This window comes from Giraffa tippelskirchi, chromosome 10 (assembly GCF_054371585.1).
Source record: "Giraffa tippelskirchi isolate mGirTip1 chromosome 10, T2T-mGirTip1v1.2.pri, whole genome shotgun sequence".
Taxonomy (NCBI): Eukaryota; Metazoa; Chordata; class Mammalia; order Artiodactyla; family Giraffidae; genus Giraffa; species Giraffa tippelskirchi.
The window spans coordinates 3,616,382-3,636,205 of NC_137284.1; the positions used below are offsets into that span (position 1 = coordinate 3,616,382).

Genomic DNA, 19,824 nt, shown 5'->3' on the forward strand with positions numbered 1-19,824 from the left:
GAGCCAGGGTCAGGAGCAAAGCCAGGGCTCCTAGCTAGTGAGGCCAGGAGCACATCCTGGGTATCACGACTGGACGGCAGTGAGATACAAACCATCCCCGTCTGGATACCCCCTTGTTCCATCACCAGGAGAAGCGAGGCTGTACCTAATCACAGGGGAATGTGGATGACCACATAGCACTTGGAGCATCTCCAGCTGCCCCACTGGCCTTGCTCCCAGCAGAGATGAGAACCAGGAAGCCCAGGAAGGAAGCCTGAGGGCCTAGAGTTGGCCTCACTCCTTAGGGCCTCAAGGCTGCGACTCCTGGAAAGGGGCCCAACATCCCTGCCCACCCCTGTCCCCACCCTGATGGCATCTTATCAGGTCAGGAACACATCATCGTGGACTTGGGGCTGAAACTCTGTCCCACTCACCCTCTCCCCCTGCCCGGAGTCAGATCTGAGATGATGACAACAGAAAGGGCTGGTGGGGACAGTGGCAGGGTGGGAGGTCTCCACCCAGGGCCCAGAGAGCTGTGCATGGGTGTTCCTGCTCTTGCAGTGAGCGCCCGTTTGCGGGGTGCATGCTGATGGTCGGCAGAGACAGCAGGAGTTCAGGCCCATGTGGCCCAGAATCGGGAAACCACTGGCTCAGACCCAGCCCCCAAAGGCAGGTGTGAGGGCGGCTTCCCAGCCCTGGCCAGGGACCACTCCACGAGGGCAAGCATTTCCAGTGCCCCAAATACAGACCTTTGTTGGCAAAGGGATGTCTCTCCTTTAAATGTGCTGTCTAAGTTTGTCTGGGAGAGTTTCCAAACTCTTTCGGAGCTTGCTCAAACTCATGTCCATTGAGCAGGTGATGCCACCCAACCATCTCATCTTCTGTCGCCCCCTTCTCCTCCTGCCCTCAATCTTTCCCAGCATCAGGGTCTTTTTCAATGAGTCGGCTCTTCACATCAGGTGGCCAAAGTATTGGAGCTTCAGCTTCAGAACTGGGTAAGTGTTTGCTGAGTGACTATATGAGCGTAGAAAGTTCTTCCAACCAGACTCTTCATGCCCAAGCAGAGGTTGCCACATCCAGGCATGGGGGTGTTTCATCAATCTTGCCTGCTACTTAAAAAATGTTTCTTGCTGTTGTTTACTCCTTTAGTCATGTCTGACTTTTTGTGACCCCATGGACTGTAGCGCACCAGGCTCCTCTGTCTATGGGGTTCTCCAGGCAAGAACACTGGAGTGGGTTGCCATTTCCTCCTCCAGGGATCTTCCTGATCCATGGATAGAAGCTATGTCTCCTGCATTGGCAAGTGGGTTCTTTACCACTGAGCCAGCGGGGAAGCCCCACAATGTCAGTGGGTGTAAGCAAATTGGGATGATGTATTTTTTAAAAAATTTAGACTAGCTGCTTCTGCAAGAGCCTCAGCTCCCAGCTGGCATCTCCATGACAACAGCGGCGGCTGGCTGTGGCGCCCCCTTCAGGCCACAGCATGCACTGCCGCTCTCTCTGTACCAAGGCAACTCCCTTTATCACAAGTGGCTTCAAGAAATACATTTATCCAAACCCAGACCCTACTAAAGCATGGAGAAGAAAACCCTCCAAGGGCTGGGTGTTTCAAGGGAACCAGGAACAGGCACTCCTGTCCACTCATTCATGGGGTCCCGCACAATCTGAGCTTGAGAACTCCGAGGGGGATGCTGGAGTGCTGGCCAGTCTGGCAAGTTGAGGTCTCCGGGCAGGGGGCTCCCTTGGGAGGTGGCTCCTGAGTCCAGCAGGAGAAAACAAGTCTGTCAATGAGCTGAGAGAGGTGACAGCGGAAAATGGGGATGGCGCGGGGGAGATGGCTGGGCCAGAGAGAGAGCTCCACGGTGGGGGACCGAGGCTGTCCGACACGTCCTGCGGTGTCTCTATGCCCAGGTCGATGGCTCTCTGTGTGACCCCCAGCCCAGAACCGTGGGCTCCAGGACGCCTGTCCCAGCCCACGGGATAGGCCTCTGCTGGAGTCTTGACCCTCTGGGTTATTCGAGCGCACGCTGCATGACGAGAACCGCTGTCCTGACGACCTCTAGGTAAGTGCGAGGTGCTGATGCTGCCGGGGCGAATCTCAGCCTCCTTCTGACATCTCGCAGGGCTCTGCCTCATTTCACCTGCCTTCTTCTTCAGCGCCGAGCCTGGTTTCGAAGAACAGTCTAGGGAGATATTCGGACGTGCCTGCCGGCTCACAGCTCCCCGGAGCTGAATGCAGGAAGGGTTTCTCACCTGGAAGGCTCTGAAGAGGGAGCCCGAGAGAAGGAAGATGCTGGCCTTGGGTGAAAGGTCAGGCCTGGGATGCTGGAGCCGGCGCCCACATGCGCACGGGGCTGGGTCCCTTCGGCGACCCGCGGCGCCTCCCTCTCCGTGGCCCAGCGGAGCAGGGACGGCACTGGTGCTTCCTCCACAGGTTCCTGGCGCTCTGGGTGCAGGTCACGGGGGCTGCGGGGGCCCCTGTCCCTTCAGGGCCCCGCACGGATCACAGGAGGAACACAAAAGCCTCTTCAAGGAAAGGTTATGGTGGAGGAGCCCATAAACAAACCCAGATTATGCTTCGACCAACGGGGCAGGAACCAGGAAGTCAGCAGCTGATCCGTAAACAGAGTCGCGCAGCCGTGAGCAGAGACCCTGAGGACGTGCTCCAAGCCCTGCTTGTGCTGGAATGACACCAGGGCCAGGGAGGGCTGGGAGTGGGGGGGGCGCATCCTGGGACTCGCTTCCATCCTGGGGGGCTGCAGGGTTTAGGGTGCTGCTGTGGGGCGTGGCTGCGGCTCTGCCAGGCACAGGATGCCAGAGCAAACAGTGGCCGCTGTGGACTCGCCTGGGGCCTCCGGGTAGCCGAGAATTGGGCCTTTGTAAGGAGAAAATGGCAGGAGTGGTGATCTTTTCTTCACGGCCACAAGGCGGAGACTCAGAATTCCCAAGGACCGTGCAGGGAGTGCCTGGCAGGCTGCCGTGTCCTCCCCGTCCACGCCGCAGGCATGCCCTCGAGGAAGCGTGCCAGGAGGGGCCGAGGGCTTGAGCTCTCTGGTTCCAGCTCGGCTCTGCTCAGCACCTGGCCTCAGTCTCCCCATCTGGAAAGTGGGACCGAGGATTCACCCCAGGGTCCTCAGCAGGCTCCTGGGGGACACAACAGCAAAAAGCCCCAGAGAAAGTGCAACATCAGACACGGCTCCCTGGGCCGTCCTCAGAGCAGGGCGTGGGGCACTTCAGAGAGCCCTGGGCTTCACGTCACCTCGATCTCGAGGTTGCTGTTGTTCAGTCGCTCAGCTGTGTCCGACTCTTCGACCCCATGGACGGCAGCACATCTCCCAGGCTTTGCTCAACTCATGCCCATTGAGTCGGTGACGCCTTCCAACCATCTCGTCCTCTGTCGTCGGGGGATCTGCGAATCTGGCCGGTGGCCCAGAGCAGTGCCTGGCCTGTGTCTGGACGGCCCAGGAGGGAAGAACCGCTCTCACATGAGAAACTTCACCTTTTGGTGAGTATCCTGCACATTCCCTCACAGCCCACAGAGACGAGAATGTTTCCTTTCTGGCCCTGCATGGAAGCATGAGCTGGACTCTGACCCAGCACAGTGGCAAGCCCACTGCTCTGGACGGCTCTTCCCTGGCCCCGTGGCCCTTAGAGTCTAGGTGTGCAGGGCAGAGGCTCACTCCACAGCTACAGACGAGGCAGCATCAGGGACCGTGGGAGCCAGAGAATTCACATCCTTTTACATCCTTCAAAGTCTGGTGGAAAAGGCATCTCTTTGCTGAGTCTTTACTGGTTGCCCGGGTCGCCCGGACAGGAAGGAGACTCAAGTGTCAAAACGCAGGGCGATGACCTCTGTATGGGAGCTGAGCTCAGACGTCCCTCCTGGTGGAACAGCAAGTGTTCCTGGACCCTCTTAAGCTTGGGTCCGGCAAGTCACACCATGGATCCCAAGGCACAAACATGAACCAGGTGAAATCACCAATATCTGAGCATGTTTGAATTGTGAAAATGGCAATTTCATCCAGTACAATCTGAGAAGGTGCACTGTGTAAAGCAGAACTCCAGGCGTCTCGGGGACTGATGGTGGGGAATTGGTGGTCCTGGCACCATCAGTCAGTGGGGGCCACACCACATGGAGCCCCAGCCAAGGAGTCCCTGGCCTGGGATGTGATGACCTAATGCCAAGGGCAGGAGAAGCTTTTGGAAGGAGTGATGACGACCCTGCATGTTTGCAAGATTATGTTTGGGCTAGACAGTAAAGAGTCTGCCTGCTATGCAGGCGACCTAAGTTCAATCCCTGGGGTGGGAAGATCTCCTGGAGAAGGGGTGGCAACCCACTCCACTATTCTTGCCTGGAGAATTCCATGAAGAGAGTAGCCTGGAGGGCTACAGTCCATGTAGCTGCAAAAAGTTGGACACAACTGAGGAACTAACACCAAGGTCCAACCCAAAGATCTGTCTCTCTGGTGTGCAGTCTTTAATTTGGTAGAATGACAGATAACACCCCTAACACACAATTCAATCTTGTTTATTTGGGCACCAGCACAGAACTGGCACAGGTGCTGTTCTAACTAAAATTGTATTCAATAGGAAATAAAACGAATACATTTTGTAATTTTCCATCTCATTTCAAGATAAAGTTCCAATAAAGACTTTTTTGTTTTCACCCTGAAAATTGAATCCTGGTTTAAGGTGATTCTCTTTAAGATAAGATGGGCATTGTCCTTGCTGATGAGGGCTGGCTTTGGCTGAGGCGTGCGTGGGTCTCTGAGCCCTGCTCACTAGATCCCCCCACTCCTGGACAGATGGGCACCCACGTCTGCTTCCATGCCTTTGGTGACAGGGAGCTCACCGCTGTATGAGGAAGCTGGCTCCATTTTTGAGGTCTCTGACTATTTGAAAGTCATTCCCAATGTTCATTGCACAGCCCCACAACCCCCAGTGCCTTAGTGACTTGGGGTTAAAAGGCCCCGGCTGCTCTTGACCCTGACCCGCCAGGCAGGTTACACGATGCTCTTCCTTCATCGGTAGAAGGGGGGCTCCCTCCTTCACCTTTTCTGTGATGTTCAATGACTACATGATACACTGTGTAGGAAGACGCTTGCTGGGCAGCTGACGCTGCCCTTCCCAGTGGTCTGGCTCTGTACTCTGGGCTCACACAGATGTTTAGGGTGGGGCAGGGGTGCTGGGGACCAGCAGAGAGAATGCATCTCAGGGACCTGCCGGAGCAGCAGGCCAGGGAGACACCTAGTCATCTGAGACCTGAGCTCTTCCCTAACGTTCTCCATGGCACACACATTTCAGGAGCTGGGAGTCGGGGTTCCCTAACGTTCTCTGTGGCCCGCACATCTCAGGAGCTGGGGGCTTGGGGTTCCCTAATGTTCTCCGTGGCGTGCACATCTCAGGAGTTGGGGAGTCGGGGTTCCCTAACGTTCTCTGTGGCCCGCACATCTCAGGAGTTGGGGGGTCGGGTGGGGTGCAGAGGGGCTAGAGTCCTGCATCTCCCCACGCCTGCCTCATGTCTGAGTCTCCCTCCAGGGCAGATGCGGTGAGGAGTCGGGGCCCCACTTGGCCAGCTCTGCCTCTGGCTTCCGGGGAGTGGGATCCTTTCCCCAAACCCAGGGTCTCTGCTCCCAGGGCCCAGGCACTCACCGATGTCCTTGGCTCTGACGGCTACCGGCCTTCGGAGCTCGGTGACGAACTTTTTGGCGTCCAGGCGGATCTCAATGATGTTGTTCAGGAGCGCGAATAGCGGGGCCAGTGGGAAGGATGCGACAAACAGGGTGACGAAGCCGAACTGGATGACTGCAGAGAGGGGTGGCGGTCAGCACGTGCGGCCCCTGGCCCAGCACGGCGGGACCCTCGCCCTGGGCCAGATGGCACCCTGCCTCCCGTGTGTGAGAGGGGATCTCAGGACAGGCCCCGCGGTCCTGGGTGACCCCAGGCCAGGAGGGGGATTCCAGGTTGTGCTCTGAACCTTGACATTGCCTCTTGAATAATGGGTGTGTACTCACTTATAGTCTGATTGTGAAAAAATATACCAATGATGGGGAAAGGGTGCCTGTGAGCACAAACGCCCAGACTCAGTCACTCTGCGTCCGGGCGGGGAAGGGGCCTGAATGCTTCCTAGGACCCAGCGGTTGGGGAGGGGGCCGGCAGCATCAGTGCGCCTCCAACAGCCCGCAGCGTCCACTCCATCGGGCCTCAGGGAGCCAGTGGGGGACCACCGTCTGCTGTCCTGGACAATCTCGCCCTTCTGCCTCATTCCCTCTATCTTTCTCGTCATCTTCATCATCGACCAGCCAACTCCGGGGCACCTTTGGCCTCCGAGGTTTTAGCCCACAGAGGCCCAGCTCCCAGGGAGGTCAGGGAAAGGTCGCTGAACGGAAGCGAGCGGGGGAAGTGGGTTCAGGGATTGTACAGCCAGATGCGGTCCAAGGGCACTCGGTGCCAGGCAGTAAACAAGGAAGCCAGCAGAATGTCACCCGGGCTGGCGGGCTGAGTGTGGCCATTGTTAGCGGGTGGGCAGGTGGGGCTCCGTGTGAGCCTTCATCCTGGCGAGGGGTTGCTGGCCCCGTGCGCCCCACAGGGGCTCTGTGGGGTGCTTCTGGGGGCAGTGGTCTTGTCTGAAGGCTCTGCAGATGGTGGCAGTGATGGAGGCCCCCCGGAGGGCCAGGGGCCGCTCAGCCCTGAGGCTGCAGGTTCTCTGACTCCGGAGTGACACTGCCTCATCTCAGACGGGACAGGGGAGGGCTGTGGAGGTGTGGGTGGGGCGGGGGAGAGGGCCAGTCAGGCCCAGCAGGGACGTGACTTCTTCCGCCTCATCCCAGCTGAGTCAGCCTGGAGGCGGAGACCAGCGGGCATGGGGTGGACTACTCCCTGGTGGGCAGGGCGGGGCCTGTCCCAGGAATTTCATTTCACCAAACCCCAGAGGACCCTGAACTCTCCAGTCACGAGGAAAATGGAAATCTGGGGAAACGACCGACCACGGTCTCCCAGTTGATCACAGGCTGCAGTTCTCGGTGTCTATCTCCCATGGTCAGGCGGCCGGCAGTGGAGACCCTCCTCCAAGACCCCAGGATGAGTGTCAACAGGCAGGCAGGGGGCAGGCCTGGGGGGGGCGCCCGCAGGGCAGGGAGCTGCCCGCCTGCCTCTGGTTCAGCCCGGTGTCAATTCTGGGACAAAACGGAGGACCCCAGGGCACACCACCAGTGGTCTCCCTGTTGGGAGTCTCAGGGCTGTTTTTGCGCTGTCATCTGAGAAGCTGGGAGGGACTCACTGACTGCCCAAGGGGCTAGTGCAGGTACTACTAAACGGAACCACTCCTGCGCTCCAAGGCCACCTGGCCCCAAGCACCTCACCCTGCAGAGCAGTCCCTGGCTGGCTCGCCCAGGTTAAAATGCAGAGTCCTGGGTCACAGCCCAACCGACCGGGAATGGGCCCCGGGAACCCGCATTTAGGATAAGCTATCCACGGTGGTCAGGGGGCACAACACTTGGGAACCCCTCAACACGAGTCTCCGCCTTTGCCTGTCCATTCATTCAGTGAACACGCACTGAGCACCCACTGTATACCTGGACCTGTTCTAGGAGCAGGGGGTACAGCAGTGAAGAGGAAAAAAAATCCAAAAGGCCAGCTTTCACAGAGCTTCAGCTCTACAGGAGAGACAGACGGAGGGGGACTGAGAGAGTGCCAGGGACTAGAGATGTCAGCTGTGGGGAGAAGCAGAGAGCAGGGGCCGGGCTGCCCCATCACACACTGTGGGAAGATCGCTCTGGTGGGGGACGTTCTGAGCAGAGCCCTGGAGGAAAGAAGTGAGAGATGCACCAGGGGAGCGAATTTCAGGCAGGACGCAGCTGGTGCAAAGGCCCTGAGGTAGGCGTGACTTCTATGCGTTTGGGTAACAGGAAAGGGAGGGCTTCCCTGGTGGCTCAGCAGTAGAGAACTGCCTGCCAATGCAGCAGACGTGGATTCAATCCCTGGGTCAGGAAGATACCCTGGAGAAGGAAATGACAACCCACTCTAGTATTCTTGCCTGGGAAATCCTACGGACAGTCCAAGGAGCCTGGTGGGCTATAGTCCATGAGCTTGCAAAGAGTTGGACACGACTCAGCGACTGAACAACAACAACAGCAAGAAGGCCAGTGTAGCCCAAGTTGGGGGGGGGGGGGTGGTGTCCGGGAGGCTCCAAGCTACAGCCGTGTAGCCACCTCTGGGTGGCTGTCTGTCTCTCTCTCTTGCCCCAGCCCCAGGATTCGTGGGCCACCCTGGGCCCCTCCCATCCAGAGACACAGCTGCAGGCGAGGCGGCTCAGCCCCAGGGGTGCCCCTGGGAGCCCCGGGTGGCCGCCGGCCCATGCCCGCCCCGCCCCAGGAGGCCCCGTCACTCACTCATCTCCATGTACTCCGGGGTGAGGCCCGCGAACGGCTCCAGCGTGTAGTCCCCCTCGTACCGCTGCTTCTTCTTCACGTGCTCGTCGTGGTCCGAGGGGCTCTGGTGCTTCAGCCTCAGATATCGGATGAACTTCTTCATTTTCCTGGAGGACGCACGGCGTCACCTTGGTTAGGCTTCCAGGAAGGTGGACTTGGGGGTGTGACCCCTCCAGGTTGTTTTAAAGCCTGAGCTGACGTGTCTGCGATGGCTGCTCTGTTGATGGGCGAGCTCCTTTGCCCTCTCCCCCCAGGGGCACGCAGGGGCAAGCCTCACCACTTCATTTGTGACACGAACATTGGTACCCAGACTTTTTGGCATCAGGGACCGATTTTGTGGAGGACGATTTTTCCTAGGACTGGAGGTGGGGGAGATGGTTTCGGGATGATTCAAGTGCATTACATTTATTGTGCATTTTACTTCTAACCTCAGCTGCTGCTGATCTGACAGGAGGTACCTCCTTGGCCCCGAGGTTGAGGACCCCTGACATAAGGAAACGGAGGCTGGGGAGGGCCCCAAGGTGTCACGGGACTGGATGGGCTCGAGCAGACTTGGATGCCTTGGACCACAGGGGCCAGCACTTGGATTTGGGGGCACTTATCTATTTCCTTTTCCAATGAGTCGAAAAAGACACTGACGCTGGGAAAGATTAAGGGCTAGAGGAGAAGGGGATGACAGAGGACAAGATGGTTGGATGGCACTGCCAACTCAATGGACACGAGTTTGAGCAAGCTCCAGGAGATGGTAAAGGACAGGGAAGCCCTGCGAGGTGCAGTCCATGGGGTTTCAAAGAGTCAGACATGACTGAGTGACTGAACAAAAATAATCTGTATCCTGCATCCTCGGCCACTTGGGAGAGGAGGTGTCACCTGGCCCTGTCCCTTTCCTCGTCCACCAGGCAGTCAGTACTGCCCATCTCCCCCATGTCCTCACCACCTCCCTGTTTCTGGTGCCCCCACCCTGGTCCAGGCCCCATGTCACCTGCCGCCCGCCCCCGCCCCGGTGCTCCCTGAGACTCGAGGCTGGAAGCTACTCACGGGATGCCGATCTCAAACAGGTTGTTCTGGATCAGCTGCTTCCCTAGCATGATGATGCTGAGCTGGATGCAGAGCTCCATCAGGCAGCCCCCCGGGGCACACTGCGAGAGAAGGTCAGGTCAGCCCCCCGCCCCGCCCCGCCCCGCCCAGCCTCCCCACGAGGGGAGGCCGGCCCTCTTGCCGAGGGCTGAATTGTGTCCTCCATGTCCCGGCCCCTGGAACCTCACAGAGGGACCTCATTTGTTAGCAGGGTCTTTGCAGACATGACCGAGTGAAGATGCAGTCACCATGGTGTAGGGTGGGCCCTGCTCTAGTGGCTGGTGTCCTTTGAAAGGAGAAGGCAATGGCACCCCACTCCAGTACTCTAGCCTGGAAAATCCCATGGACAGAGGAGCCTGGTAGGCTGCAGTCCATGGGGTCGCTAAGACTGAGCGACTTCCCTTTCACTTTTATTTTCATGCATTGGGGAAGGAAATGGCAACCCACTCCAGTCTTGCCTGGAGAATCCCAGGGACGGCGGAGCCTGGTGGGCTGCCGTCTATGGGGTCGCACAGGGTCGGACACGACTGAAGCGACTTAGCAGCAGCAGCAGCAGTCCTTTGAAAAAGAGAAAATGCACAGGCGCACAGGAGAGGGGAGGAGACCCCGAGGATGGAGGCAGAGACTGGAGGGGCGCATCCGTCAGCACGGGTACATCGAGGACAGTCAGTGGCACAGAGAGCTGGGAGAGGCCTGGAGGAACCCTCCCTGGAACCTTTGGAGGGCGCACAACCCTGCTGACACTGTGATTTTGGACTGCTGGCCTCCAGAACAATCAGAGCTTAAAACTGCTGCCTTAAGCGACCTCGTCTATGGTGTCTTGTACAGTGGCCCCTGGGGTTAGTATAACCTGAGCGACAGGCTGTCGGGGCTGGAACCAGGCCTGGAGACAGAGCCCATCTGCAGGGGGTGGGCAGCGGCCTCGCAGGCTGGGGCCCGTGCAGCTGGGAAGCCGCATGGTGAGGCTGCCGGCCACCCCCATTAGGCCTAACGCCCTGTCCCCTGTGGGCTTGTACTGCCATAGGCTGGTGGGGCAGGGGGCGTGAGCGGGCAGACAGAAGCTTAACTTGTCCAACTGGTGGGAATGGAAGGGACACTCCAGGGCACAGCTGACCCTCTCTGAGTCCTGGGCCAAACTTCATATACCATTGCCAAAAAATTTATCTGGGAGAGCCATCATCTCCTTAAAAAAATAAAGATACTCCATGCTTTATTCTATTTCACGAAGACATTTCCCCCAACTTCTCCAACAGTTAGAGAGCTTGACAGGGTGTCATCCTATGTAAAGGACGGGTCAGGTAGCGGGGGAGCGCTTGGAGGGCTTTTTACAAACATCCGCTACTGTGGATGAGGCCTTGGGATGTTCAGGAGCCAGTGGAACAAGTCTGGGGGCCAGGACTCAGACACACTAACTAGACCCACAGTGGCTGGAATCGCTGAGCAGAAACCAAAGACCACCAGCACTGTGTTTGGCGGGGCGAGAGATAAGCATTTCAACGTTGAAGTAAAAGAACTGTAATTGAGTTCTGTTTTTTTTTTTTTCCTCACTAGTTAACCTTAACCAAAGAGAAAAACATTCAAGAAAAAGAAGAAAAAAAAAATGAGTGTAATTTTTTTGGTTTCCATGACCCTGAAGAGACACTGTCCTTTTAAGGTGATGCTATATGGACATGCCACGGAAGACCGAAGCCCACCGCAGCAGCTGGAGAACAGAGCAGGAATCTTGCGGGCTGGGAACTGAGGTGTGCTGTGCGAACAGGAAAGCGGAGCGGACCTACCTCCTCCATCCGGAAAGATCGGAAAATGTACACGTAGTCGCCCGGGCGTCCGACAAAGCTGCAATGATGGGGGTCAGTTAGAGAGGGGCGAGTGGGCTCTGGGAGGCCCCGAAGGTGGGAGCTGGTCCTTGTCATGGTTCCCCAGGTCACAGCCAGTGATGCAGGTCAGTTAGAGTGGGGTGAGTGGGCTCTGGGAGACCCCAAAGGTGGGAGCTGGGCCACGCCGTGAGTGCCCAAGTCAGAGCGCTAGAATCCACAGGCTTTCCCCCTGCCGGCTTCATCTATGAACCGACAACAGCAGCTTTCTGTTGGTCGAATGCTCATGTGATTCCCAAGCCCACAGGTGGGTAAGAAGACATGGCTTCAACAGGAAACCAAGAGGCTGAAGGGCAGATGGAGGGAAGGGAGCCCAGGAGGGGAGAAGGCAAAGGGGTCTGAGCCCAGACAGTGCTCTGCCCACCACAGCAGGGTCACAGAGCCACGCTGGGGACCGCAGACAGGCTGGGGTGGGGGTGGTCCCCAAGGCCGCCTCTCAGTTTCCTGTGGGATGTGCAGCTGGGGGCTGTCTGAGAGCCTGCTCCGTTGTTGTGGGCGCTCTCAGGGGGGCCTGGGCACCTTGGCCCAGCTCCAGGACCCTGGGATGGGAGGGTGGCTGCGGCATTTGTAAATCACATGATGCTGAGGACAGAGATTCTGGGAGGGGTTCTGGGATCTGACCGGCCAGGTCCTGGCTGGGGTGGGGGCGGTGGGGGTCTTGGTGGGTGGGCCACAGGCCCCTATAAACCCAGGACAACTCCAGAGGGTCAGGGTGTGGGGTTCACTCCACCACTGGCCTAGAACACCAGCGGCTGCCCTTTTATACCTTCTCTGGCACCCCTCACCTGCCCAGTGTGGGAGCCCCTGAAACAGGCGGCCTGGAGCCCCTGCTGTCTGGAGTCCCCAGCGCCTGGGGTCCTTCCTCCCCAGGGTCCCTGCCCTCTGGGGGCCCCGCAGGAGCCAGGCCTCTGCCTGACACCAGCAGCAGCAGGAGCTCACTGACTGCTCTGCCTTGGGCCTGGGTGCCTCCTGCCTGTGGGGAGACGGGGGCGAGGGGGAGCCTTCTATTGGATGGGGAGGCGCAAGCTGGGGAAGGCAGTGTGTCTGAGTCACCGAAGCAGCCCCTACCGGCCTTTGAAGAAAGCTACGTAGAAGATGGGAGTGTAGGAGTTGACAAACTTGAGCAGGAAAGCCTTGAAGATCAGCCTCTCCTCGAAGCTCTTCTCCGTCTTTGGAACCTCTAGAGGGAGTGAGATGCAAGCCGCTGAGCCACTGTCCCGGTCCAGGCAGGTCACTTCACTCGGCCGTCAGAGCAACGGGGCTCAGAGAGGCTGAGTGACCAGCCCAAGGCCCGAGGGCAGGTGACATGTGGCCGCCTGGCTCCGGGGCTCTGCCCGGGCGCTCACCTATCTTGGTGAGCCACCTGGCTATGCAGCCGTACACCTCGTCCAGGAGGATGATGACCACCAGGTTGATGATGACTGCGGTGGCCGTGACCGTGACCCGGATGTTGGACCGCACGGACGGGGAGGAGTTCATGGCCAAGGCGGCGGCCGTGGAGATTCTGTAGATGATGACGCCGAGGACGATGGCGAAGGTCACGGCGATCTGTGGAGGGAGGAGGGGACACTGTAGGCTGGACCCCCTGGTTTCATCGGACCACACCCTCCGGCTCCCTGGGCCCCGCTCTCCCCGACCTGGGAGCGCTTCAGCTTCAAAACAATGACGGGCGTTTCTTGTCACCCACCAGATGCCAGGGGCTTTACGGGTGTTAACGTCACAGACGAGTGAGGGGCCAGGTTCTGTTTTATAGAAGAGGAGACTGATGTTCAGAGAGGTGGGCTCACCAGGCCAGGTCACCCAGCACACGAGCTGGGGTTTTCCTGGTGGGTCCACCAAGCCTGGAGTGCACAGCTCTGCGGGTGCCTGCTGTGAGAACCATGACCGCCTTGCCCACTGTCCCCAACAGGACAGAGGGCGGCTCCAACCCCAGGAACTGGCTTGTGCGCTGGCAGGCTGGCTTCACCCCCAGCCTGGGTGACTCTGAGTGGAAGCAGTGACGTGCTCAATGCTGTTGTGAGAGGCAGGTGGGGCACGGGGTGGTCTGGTCCCCCCGGCAGTGCTGCAGGCCTGCCTGGGACAGATGGATGGGGTCCCTTCTCCTGGTCTCCCCAGGAGACCCCCACACCCCTCCAGCTCATCCCTCATCTTGCCAAACCCACCGTTGCACCAGAACGTTCCCTGCAGCTTGGACTGGCGGCTGCTTGAGAGACGGGGGTGGGTGCTGGCTAGGATGATGAGTCTGTTCCGCGTGGAGCTGTCTGCCTGCCTGGGCTCCTCTTCTTTACCCCTCTTCTTTACCCTCAAAGGCCCTGACTCACCCAGGAAGACCCTGTCCTCGACCCTGTCCTGCCCTAAGGGTGCGGATGCCTGCGACCCTAAGGGTGGAGGGAGGCTGTGCAGGGCCGACACCCGAGGCCGAGAGCGCCGTGCCCTCTGCGTGCCCCGGTCCCTGCATCTCACTTCCACAGAGGGTGTGCAGGGGACCTGCCCTTCCCGAGACGGCCCCTCGTGGCTCCCGGGACAGCCCTGGAGGGCAGGGGCTGTGCTCCAGGATGCAGCTTGGCAGGGCTGTGCCTGCTTTACCCCAGAGGGAGGCCGCAGCGATGGGGACCTCAGGAAGCTCCTATTTTAAATTTCCAGCTGATGACTCCGCTGTTGCCCACGCCTGTGGGCGACTGAACGACGACCACACCCGCCCAGGGAACGTCCGCGTCCCTCACCACACCCTGAAGAAGGGGCTGCCCTGTGGTGAGGCATGGGTACCACTCCTGCCAGCTCCCAGAACGAGGGCTTTCCTGGGAAACTCCCGTGCCCCTGCCAAGAGGCCCCCCACGCCCCCAGGGGAAGGCATCGCCCTGGGCTTGGAGACGCCCCTCCTGCCTTGTGTGGAGGTGTAGACGGGGCACTGGGCCTGCAAGGAGACTCAGCAAGGTGCCCCCTTTCCCTGCTGGTGCACCCCCATGACCACCCTATAGCTGTGTCCCTTCCTGGGTGCAATGCCCGCTCTGGAAGGAAAGGGCCTCAAGGGCCGGGGTTCGGACGCAGCATTCACGTAGGCACCTTCAGGACCAGGGGCATGGGGGCACCTGGTAGGTGCTCAGCTGATACTTGTTCAGAGAATGAAGCTCCTGTGTTCAGGACAAGACTGATTCACCTGTGATGGGGACACCAGTACCTCAAGGTCTGCTGGTTCCCTCCCCACTATCCCACCTTTGCTGGGAGTGACAATGTGCCCATCTCCCAGTCTTTGTGCAGACAGGGCTGGCCAGCACAATGCAAGCAGAGGCGTGGGCAGGCCCTGTGGGAAAGCACTTTCAAAGAGGGGCTGCCTCCACTGGCATCCATCTCCTTCCCCTTTCTCCTGCCTGGAAAGTGGAGGTGATGTTGGAGGTGGAGCAGCCATATTGTAACCAAGAGGACACAGGCACAGAACACAGAAGTCAGTGCCTGCTGGCATCATGGAAGTGCTGGACCAGCCCTCCATTGCCTACACCTTGATTCTTATTACACGAGAAACTCAAAACTCCCCGAAGACTATTCATAAAAGTGACATGTAACCTGAGGGCTCTTGTCCAAACTTGCCGTGGTGCAGAAGGGCCCACAGCCTCCCACCTCTTCCATCCCCGTGCTGGACCTTCCGTGGTAACACTGATGCTTCTCTGCCAGGAGGGGCTGAACCTTGATGCCTGAGCCCCGTTTCCCATACCCCATGCCCTGCTGGTGAGCTCTGGCAATGCTGTGGGCAGGGACCACATTGTCCTAGGTTACCCCTCAGCACCACTCATGTGTGTCTGGGACATGTGTTCCAGGGCTGGGCCCACTGCCGCTGGAGTCACCTACAGACACGGTAGCCCTCCCCGCAGTGGCTCCACGGTCTTGGGGGTCCCCACTATGGATGTCTTTGCATCAGTGGTGTCCTCCTTAACCGTGTGCGAGACCGTGAGAGGGGACGGGGTCCTCACTCTGCTCCTAACTACTCAGCTTAGGGGCCTCAGCCGCTGCCCCCCGACCCCTGTGGGAAAACAAGCCCATCTGCACATCTCCAAGTTCACGTAGAACAGCGAGGGCCTCAAGGTGGACTGCCAGCCTGGCATACAGCCTGTGGAAAGGGTGAGACCTCCGGCCTCTGTGTCCTCACCAGCATGTGGGGGGACAGGCAGGTGTGAGCCCCTCAGGCCACTGGGCACAGCCCAACCCTTGGTCTACAGCGCCCCCCACAGGGGGGCCCCCCACAGGGTGGGGGGCTAAGACCCTAACCTAAAGTTCCAGGGCTGGATGAGGGGATGGTCATTTCTATAGTGACCACAGCTGGTGCTGACCCGTTGGGGAGCATGGGCTGAGGCCTTCCAGGCATGCGGCCCAATCATCTGGGCGTTAAAACCTCCAAAGCGAGCCGGCCGTGGTGTCGCTCATTTATTCAAACCCACAGGGTCCGGATGAATCTGGCATCACAGACCCGTCCTGACTGTTGTCCTGTCTCTGTGTTATTCATTCCGTGGCTTTCTTTAAAACCCCTCCATTTTGTCTTAAATACCTGTGAACGCCTGGGTGTGAATGACAAGTTACTTACATGTGTCACTCTCAGAACGAAAGATGTGTGTCAGGGACCACGGGAAACCATCTCCTGGGTATAGGGAGGCCCCTGAGGCTCACTATAGAACCTTGGCCCCTCCCTATTTTAGGGCGCTGGTGAAATCCCCCCACAGTCCCCCCCACCCCTTCCTGGCTTGGGGTGAAGACAGCTGCCACATGGATGGCTGACCCCATCCAGGTACATGCCGCGTGCTGCGGTACACTGCCCCCTCGGCCTCCCGGGACTCACCATGAAGATGATAGAGACCAAATTGGTGAAGTAGGCAGGGAACCGGTCTCTCCAGGTCAGCTTCACCTTGTCCGTCTGCAACACGAAACAGGGCTGGGTCAGCAGTGGGGACTATCCTGGTGGGCAGGTGTGTGCTGTGTGTGGTGTGTGTGTGTGGGCATGAACAACGTGGACCACAGAAACACGGTTGGAGAAAACAAACACCCCGCAGGTGATGAATGAATGCAAACATCCGGGCTTTATCCCTGATGAAAGGACACTATGAAATGACAGAAATAGTACTTGTCTACAAGTGTGAGTCTTCTCTGTACGAGGTGTGATGGCGCCAGAGGCTTTTCTAAATGAGACGCTCAGACCCCCATCCGGGAGAAGCCTGGCCTCCATCTCCTGGCTGAAAGTCTCATCTGCACGGCAAAAAGATCTAAGCTGTTTTCCTCTGCCACCCAGACCATAATAGTTATTTTCCTTTGCAGAGCAAGTTGAGACAAGCCACCAGCACTATGAGTTCAAACGCTGTCCGCCGCGTAGCAACGGCGGTTGGTGGGGACACACGGCCCCAAGGCTCTGGCGCGGGGACTGAGGGGTCTGGAGGGACTGAAGTGGATGCTTGTCACTAACCTGGGATGTTTCTAGAATGGGGTAGATCTTTAAGGCAAAAAAAAAAAAATGCATGGATGAGGTCAAAGAATGCTGGCAGGCCTGACCCCTGAGGCCACGCATTCCAGGGAGGGTGGCATGCATGTTAATGAGACCAGGGACCGCTGGCAGGCAGCTGTGGCAGGCACGATTCACAAGCCCCAGAGACAGCCAAGCTCCCTCCCACGACTCCACGGTGGCCATGCAGAGACACCTCGACACACGTCACAGCCCGAGGGTGCAGAGGAAGGCAAAGGAGCGTGGATGTGGATGTTAGCATGATGATACAGCAGTCAAGAGTCGGCCGAGGAAACACAATGAACTTTGGTTCATCTGCACACACTGAAGACGCGCGACGCCCAGTGACATGACATGTACCAATTTCACCCCCGCCATGGCGGTCTTAACCCTCTGCCTCCATTTGTTTGTTGGCTCCTCCGGAAGGTGCCGGCGCTTCTGGGGCGGGTGGAGGGAACAAGAGAGCACCATGGGGTGAGACCGCGGCCCAGGCCCCCGTCGTCCCCTGGGGAAGCCAGCGCCTCCCTGGCTGTGCCGGCTGCCGGGGCTGATTCAGGCTCTGGGCATCTTAAACCCATCGGAGACGGCAGAGACTCACATTCTAAAAGAGCGCGTGCATGCTAAGTCGCTTCAGTCGTGACCCTCTCTGTGACACTATGGACCGTAGCCCGCCAGGCTCCTCCGTCCAAAGGCTTCTCCAGGCAAGAACACTGGAGTGGGCTGCCATGCCTTCCTCCAGGGGATTTTCCCAACCCAGGGATCGAACCCGCATCTCCTGCATTGGCAGGTGGGTTCTCTACCACTAGTGCCACCTGGGAAGCCCATTCTAAAAGAGAGGCTGCAACGAGGTAATGGAAACAGCCCGGAAGCTTGGCAGGTTCCGCAGGGCCCCCTCGCCAGACGGCGGCTGTAGTTCAGATGGTGCGTCTTATGCAGACGCGGGTTACCCTGTGCATTTGACACCAGCGTGCAGGAAGCCACACTCCTCAGCCTAACACCCATGAAAGGGGGGAATCTCTTATTTTCCCCCTAAACGAATTTGGTGCCATAGCCAGGGGAAAAAATTAAAACTGTAAAGTTGGGAGGCAGTGAAACAGTGGAAAAAAAACAAGGGTGAGGCCCCCTGGAGGCTTTCAGGGCCTGAGGTCACCATCGGAGGCCAGTGAAAATGAACCCCAACCTTTGCTGCTCTTGTGGTCAAAGAGCTCGGGTCAAAGCCAAGGAGCTGGGTGATGGGGAATCTGGGAGGTGCTCCCGGCACGGTGCAGAGCTTGGGTTTGTGGGAGCCCCTGACTTCAGTGGACGTGACGCAGGCCACTAAGGCCCTTTTCCCTTAGGAAGGGGTGCAATCTGATCCTCACTCACACTAGGAGGGGCCACCACAGAACTGCGGGGTGGGCTGTCTAGGGGTGCGGGTGGGGCATGGTGGCCCTCAGCAGGGTACCTGGGGGCTTCAGAGCAGCGGCACCCATGCCTCTCCCTTTAGGAGGGGAGACAGCCTGGGGAGAGGGCGCTGACAGAGCCGTGGATCAAAGGCACAGGGCGGCTGCTCCAAAGGCAATGGGCACATGACAGGCAGACGTTCCGATGGGTTAAATGAAAGGACAGTCTCATCACGGTGAAGACTCACGCTTTTGTGGTTATTTCCTCTGCACCCTCGGTCCCGCTTGGACTCTAAGTTCAAGGAGATGCGCCCGCTTTCTGGCTGGGGGAGGACTGAGCTGGGCTTTCTCTGTGCTGTGGGAACTGCGGTCTGAGAAGGGGTTCTGCTGCACCCACTTTGCCTACCTGCTAAGGGGGATTGTGGTAACTGGGACCCCTGGCCACGTTGTACCAGCAAACTCTGTCCATGGAACACAATGACAGGAAAAGACAAAGGTCGCGCTCCCAGAGGCCAAAGAACACCAGGATCTGTAAAGACCATTCTGCCCTTGTTTCTATCCCTGCAAGGACTGACCTTCCAGCCTCAGAGAGAGGTTGACAAGGGCCTGGGGGCTCTTGCCCCATGTCATATTAAAAAAAATCCTCCGATAACAAAATAACCGAGCATCCCTAGAGGTTTGTGAGAACATGACTGCGAACATGACCGCCGATTTAAATGAGAGGTTCTGGGGAGAAAGGAAGGCGTTTATTACATATTAAGAAAAGGTGGTGGCCTCAAGAGGATCACAAAAACACTTCTCTTTCTCATTCTCATCCTCTATGCATGAGGCAAGGAACTGGCCATCCGCTGAGGGGCCCTGTTGGGGCAAACCCTTCCATCCATCATTCAATGCAGAGCATGAGGGTTGGACACGACCACCCAGAGCAAGAAAAGCTGCAAAACCACTTGGTTTTCTTGATGTTGAGGTGTTGGCTGAAGTTTGAGATCACCCTCAGGACAGAAGGGGGGGGCTGACCTCTGGAAGGGTGTGACAAATCTCCCCCCAACCTCCGCTAGTTTTTTATAAATAAAATTTTATTGGAACACAGCCAGACACATTTGTTCACCTGCTGTCTGTGGTCATTTTCCTCCTACAATGGCAGAGTTGCTGTGACAGAGGTCTGGAGGGTCTAGCATATTTACTCTCTGCCCCTGTCTGGGGGCCTCCCCCTCGGTCTACACAGCATGTGCTGACCCCTGGCCTGTGATGTTGCTGGACATACAATGTTTGACTGCTGGGAAAGCCAACTGGCAGCGGCCACCATACCTCTTTGTTTTTGGATTCTTTCCTAAGAGATTTCTCCAGAACTCTGGCTTCATATTCGGCTCTGGGATGGTCCTGTGAAAGAAACCAAGTCAGCGAGGAGTCTTGTGAACTGCGAATCTGAGACCCTTAACAGGAGCACGTGTGGCAAATTCACCCCTGGCACTCCCTCAGGGTACCCGTTGGGGCCAGTTCCTAGCTGGCTGTTTGCACCACTTCCCATTCAGAGCTCCCTGAATGAGGTTCATTCCGGACTCTCCCCCTTGTTGGGAAGCCCAGTTCACTGGGAAGGCCACAGA

At 58.1% G+C, this 19,824-nt stretch overlaps 1 protein-coding gene across 30 annotated transcripts in view; it reads right to left on the bottom strand.

The window, feature by feature from the left end:
• Positions 1-19,824, bottom strand: part of ANO1 (anoctamin 1) — a 174,394-nt gene that overhangs the window by 11,731 nt on the left and 142,839 nt on the right. For 28 of the 30 annotated variants that reach the window (XR_014066601.1, XR_014066605.1, XR_014066602.1 and 25 more), the window contains 8 exons: positions 19,529-19,600; positions 16,185-16,259; positions 12,706-12,907; positions 12,428-12,539; positions 11,264-11,321; positions 9,447-9,547; positions 8,370-8,515; positions 5,632-5,784 (listed from right to left, as the gene is read on the bottom strand). Coding sequence is in view for 17 of the 30 variants with exons in the window: in XM_081533798.1 (XP_081389924.1) it covers positions 5,632-5,784; positions 8,370-8,515; positions 9,447-9,547; positions 11,264-11,321; positions 12,428-12,539; positions 12,706-12,907; positions 16,185-16,259; positions 19,529-19,600 (919 nt within the window). In the remaining 13 variants the exon portion in view is untranslated. Of the gene's footprint in view, positions 1-5,631; positions 5,785-8,369; positions 8,516-9,446; positions 9,548-11,263; positions 11,322-12,427; positions 12,540-12,705; positions 12,908-16,184; positions 16,260-17,198; positions 17,277-19,528; positions 19,601-19,824 lie in introns of all 30 variants that reach the window. The other 2 variants (XM_081533795.1, XM_081533799.1) reach the window with 1 other exon arrangement.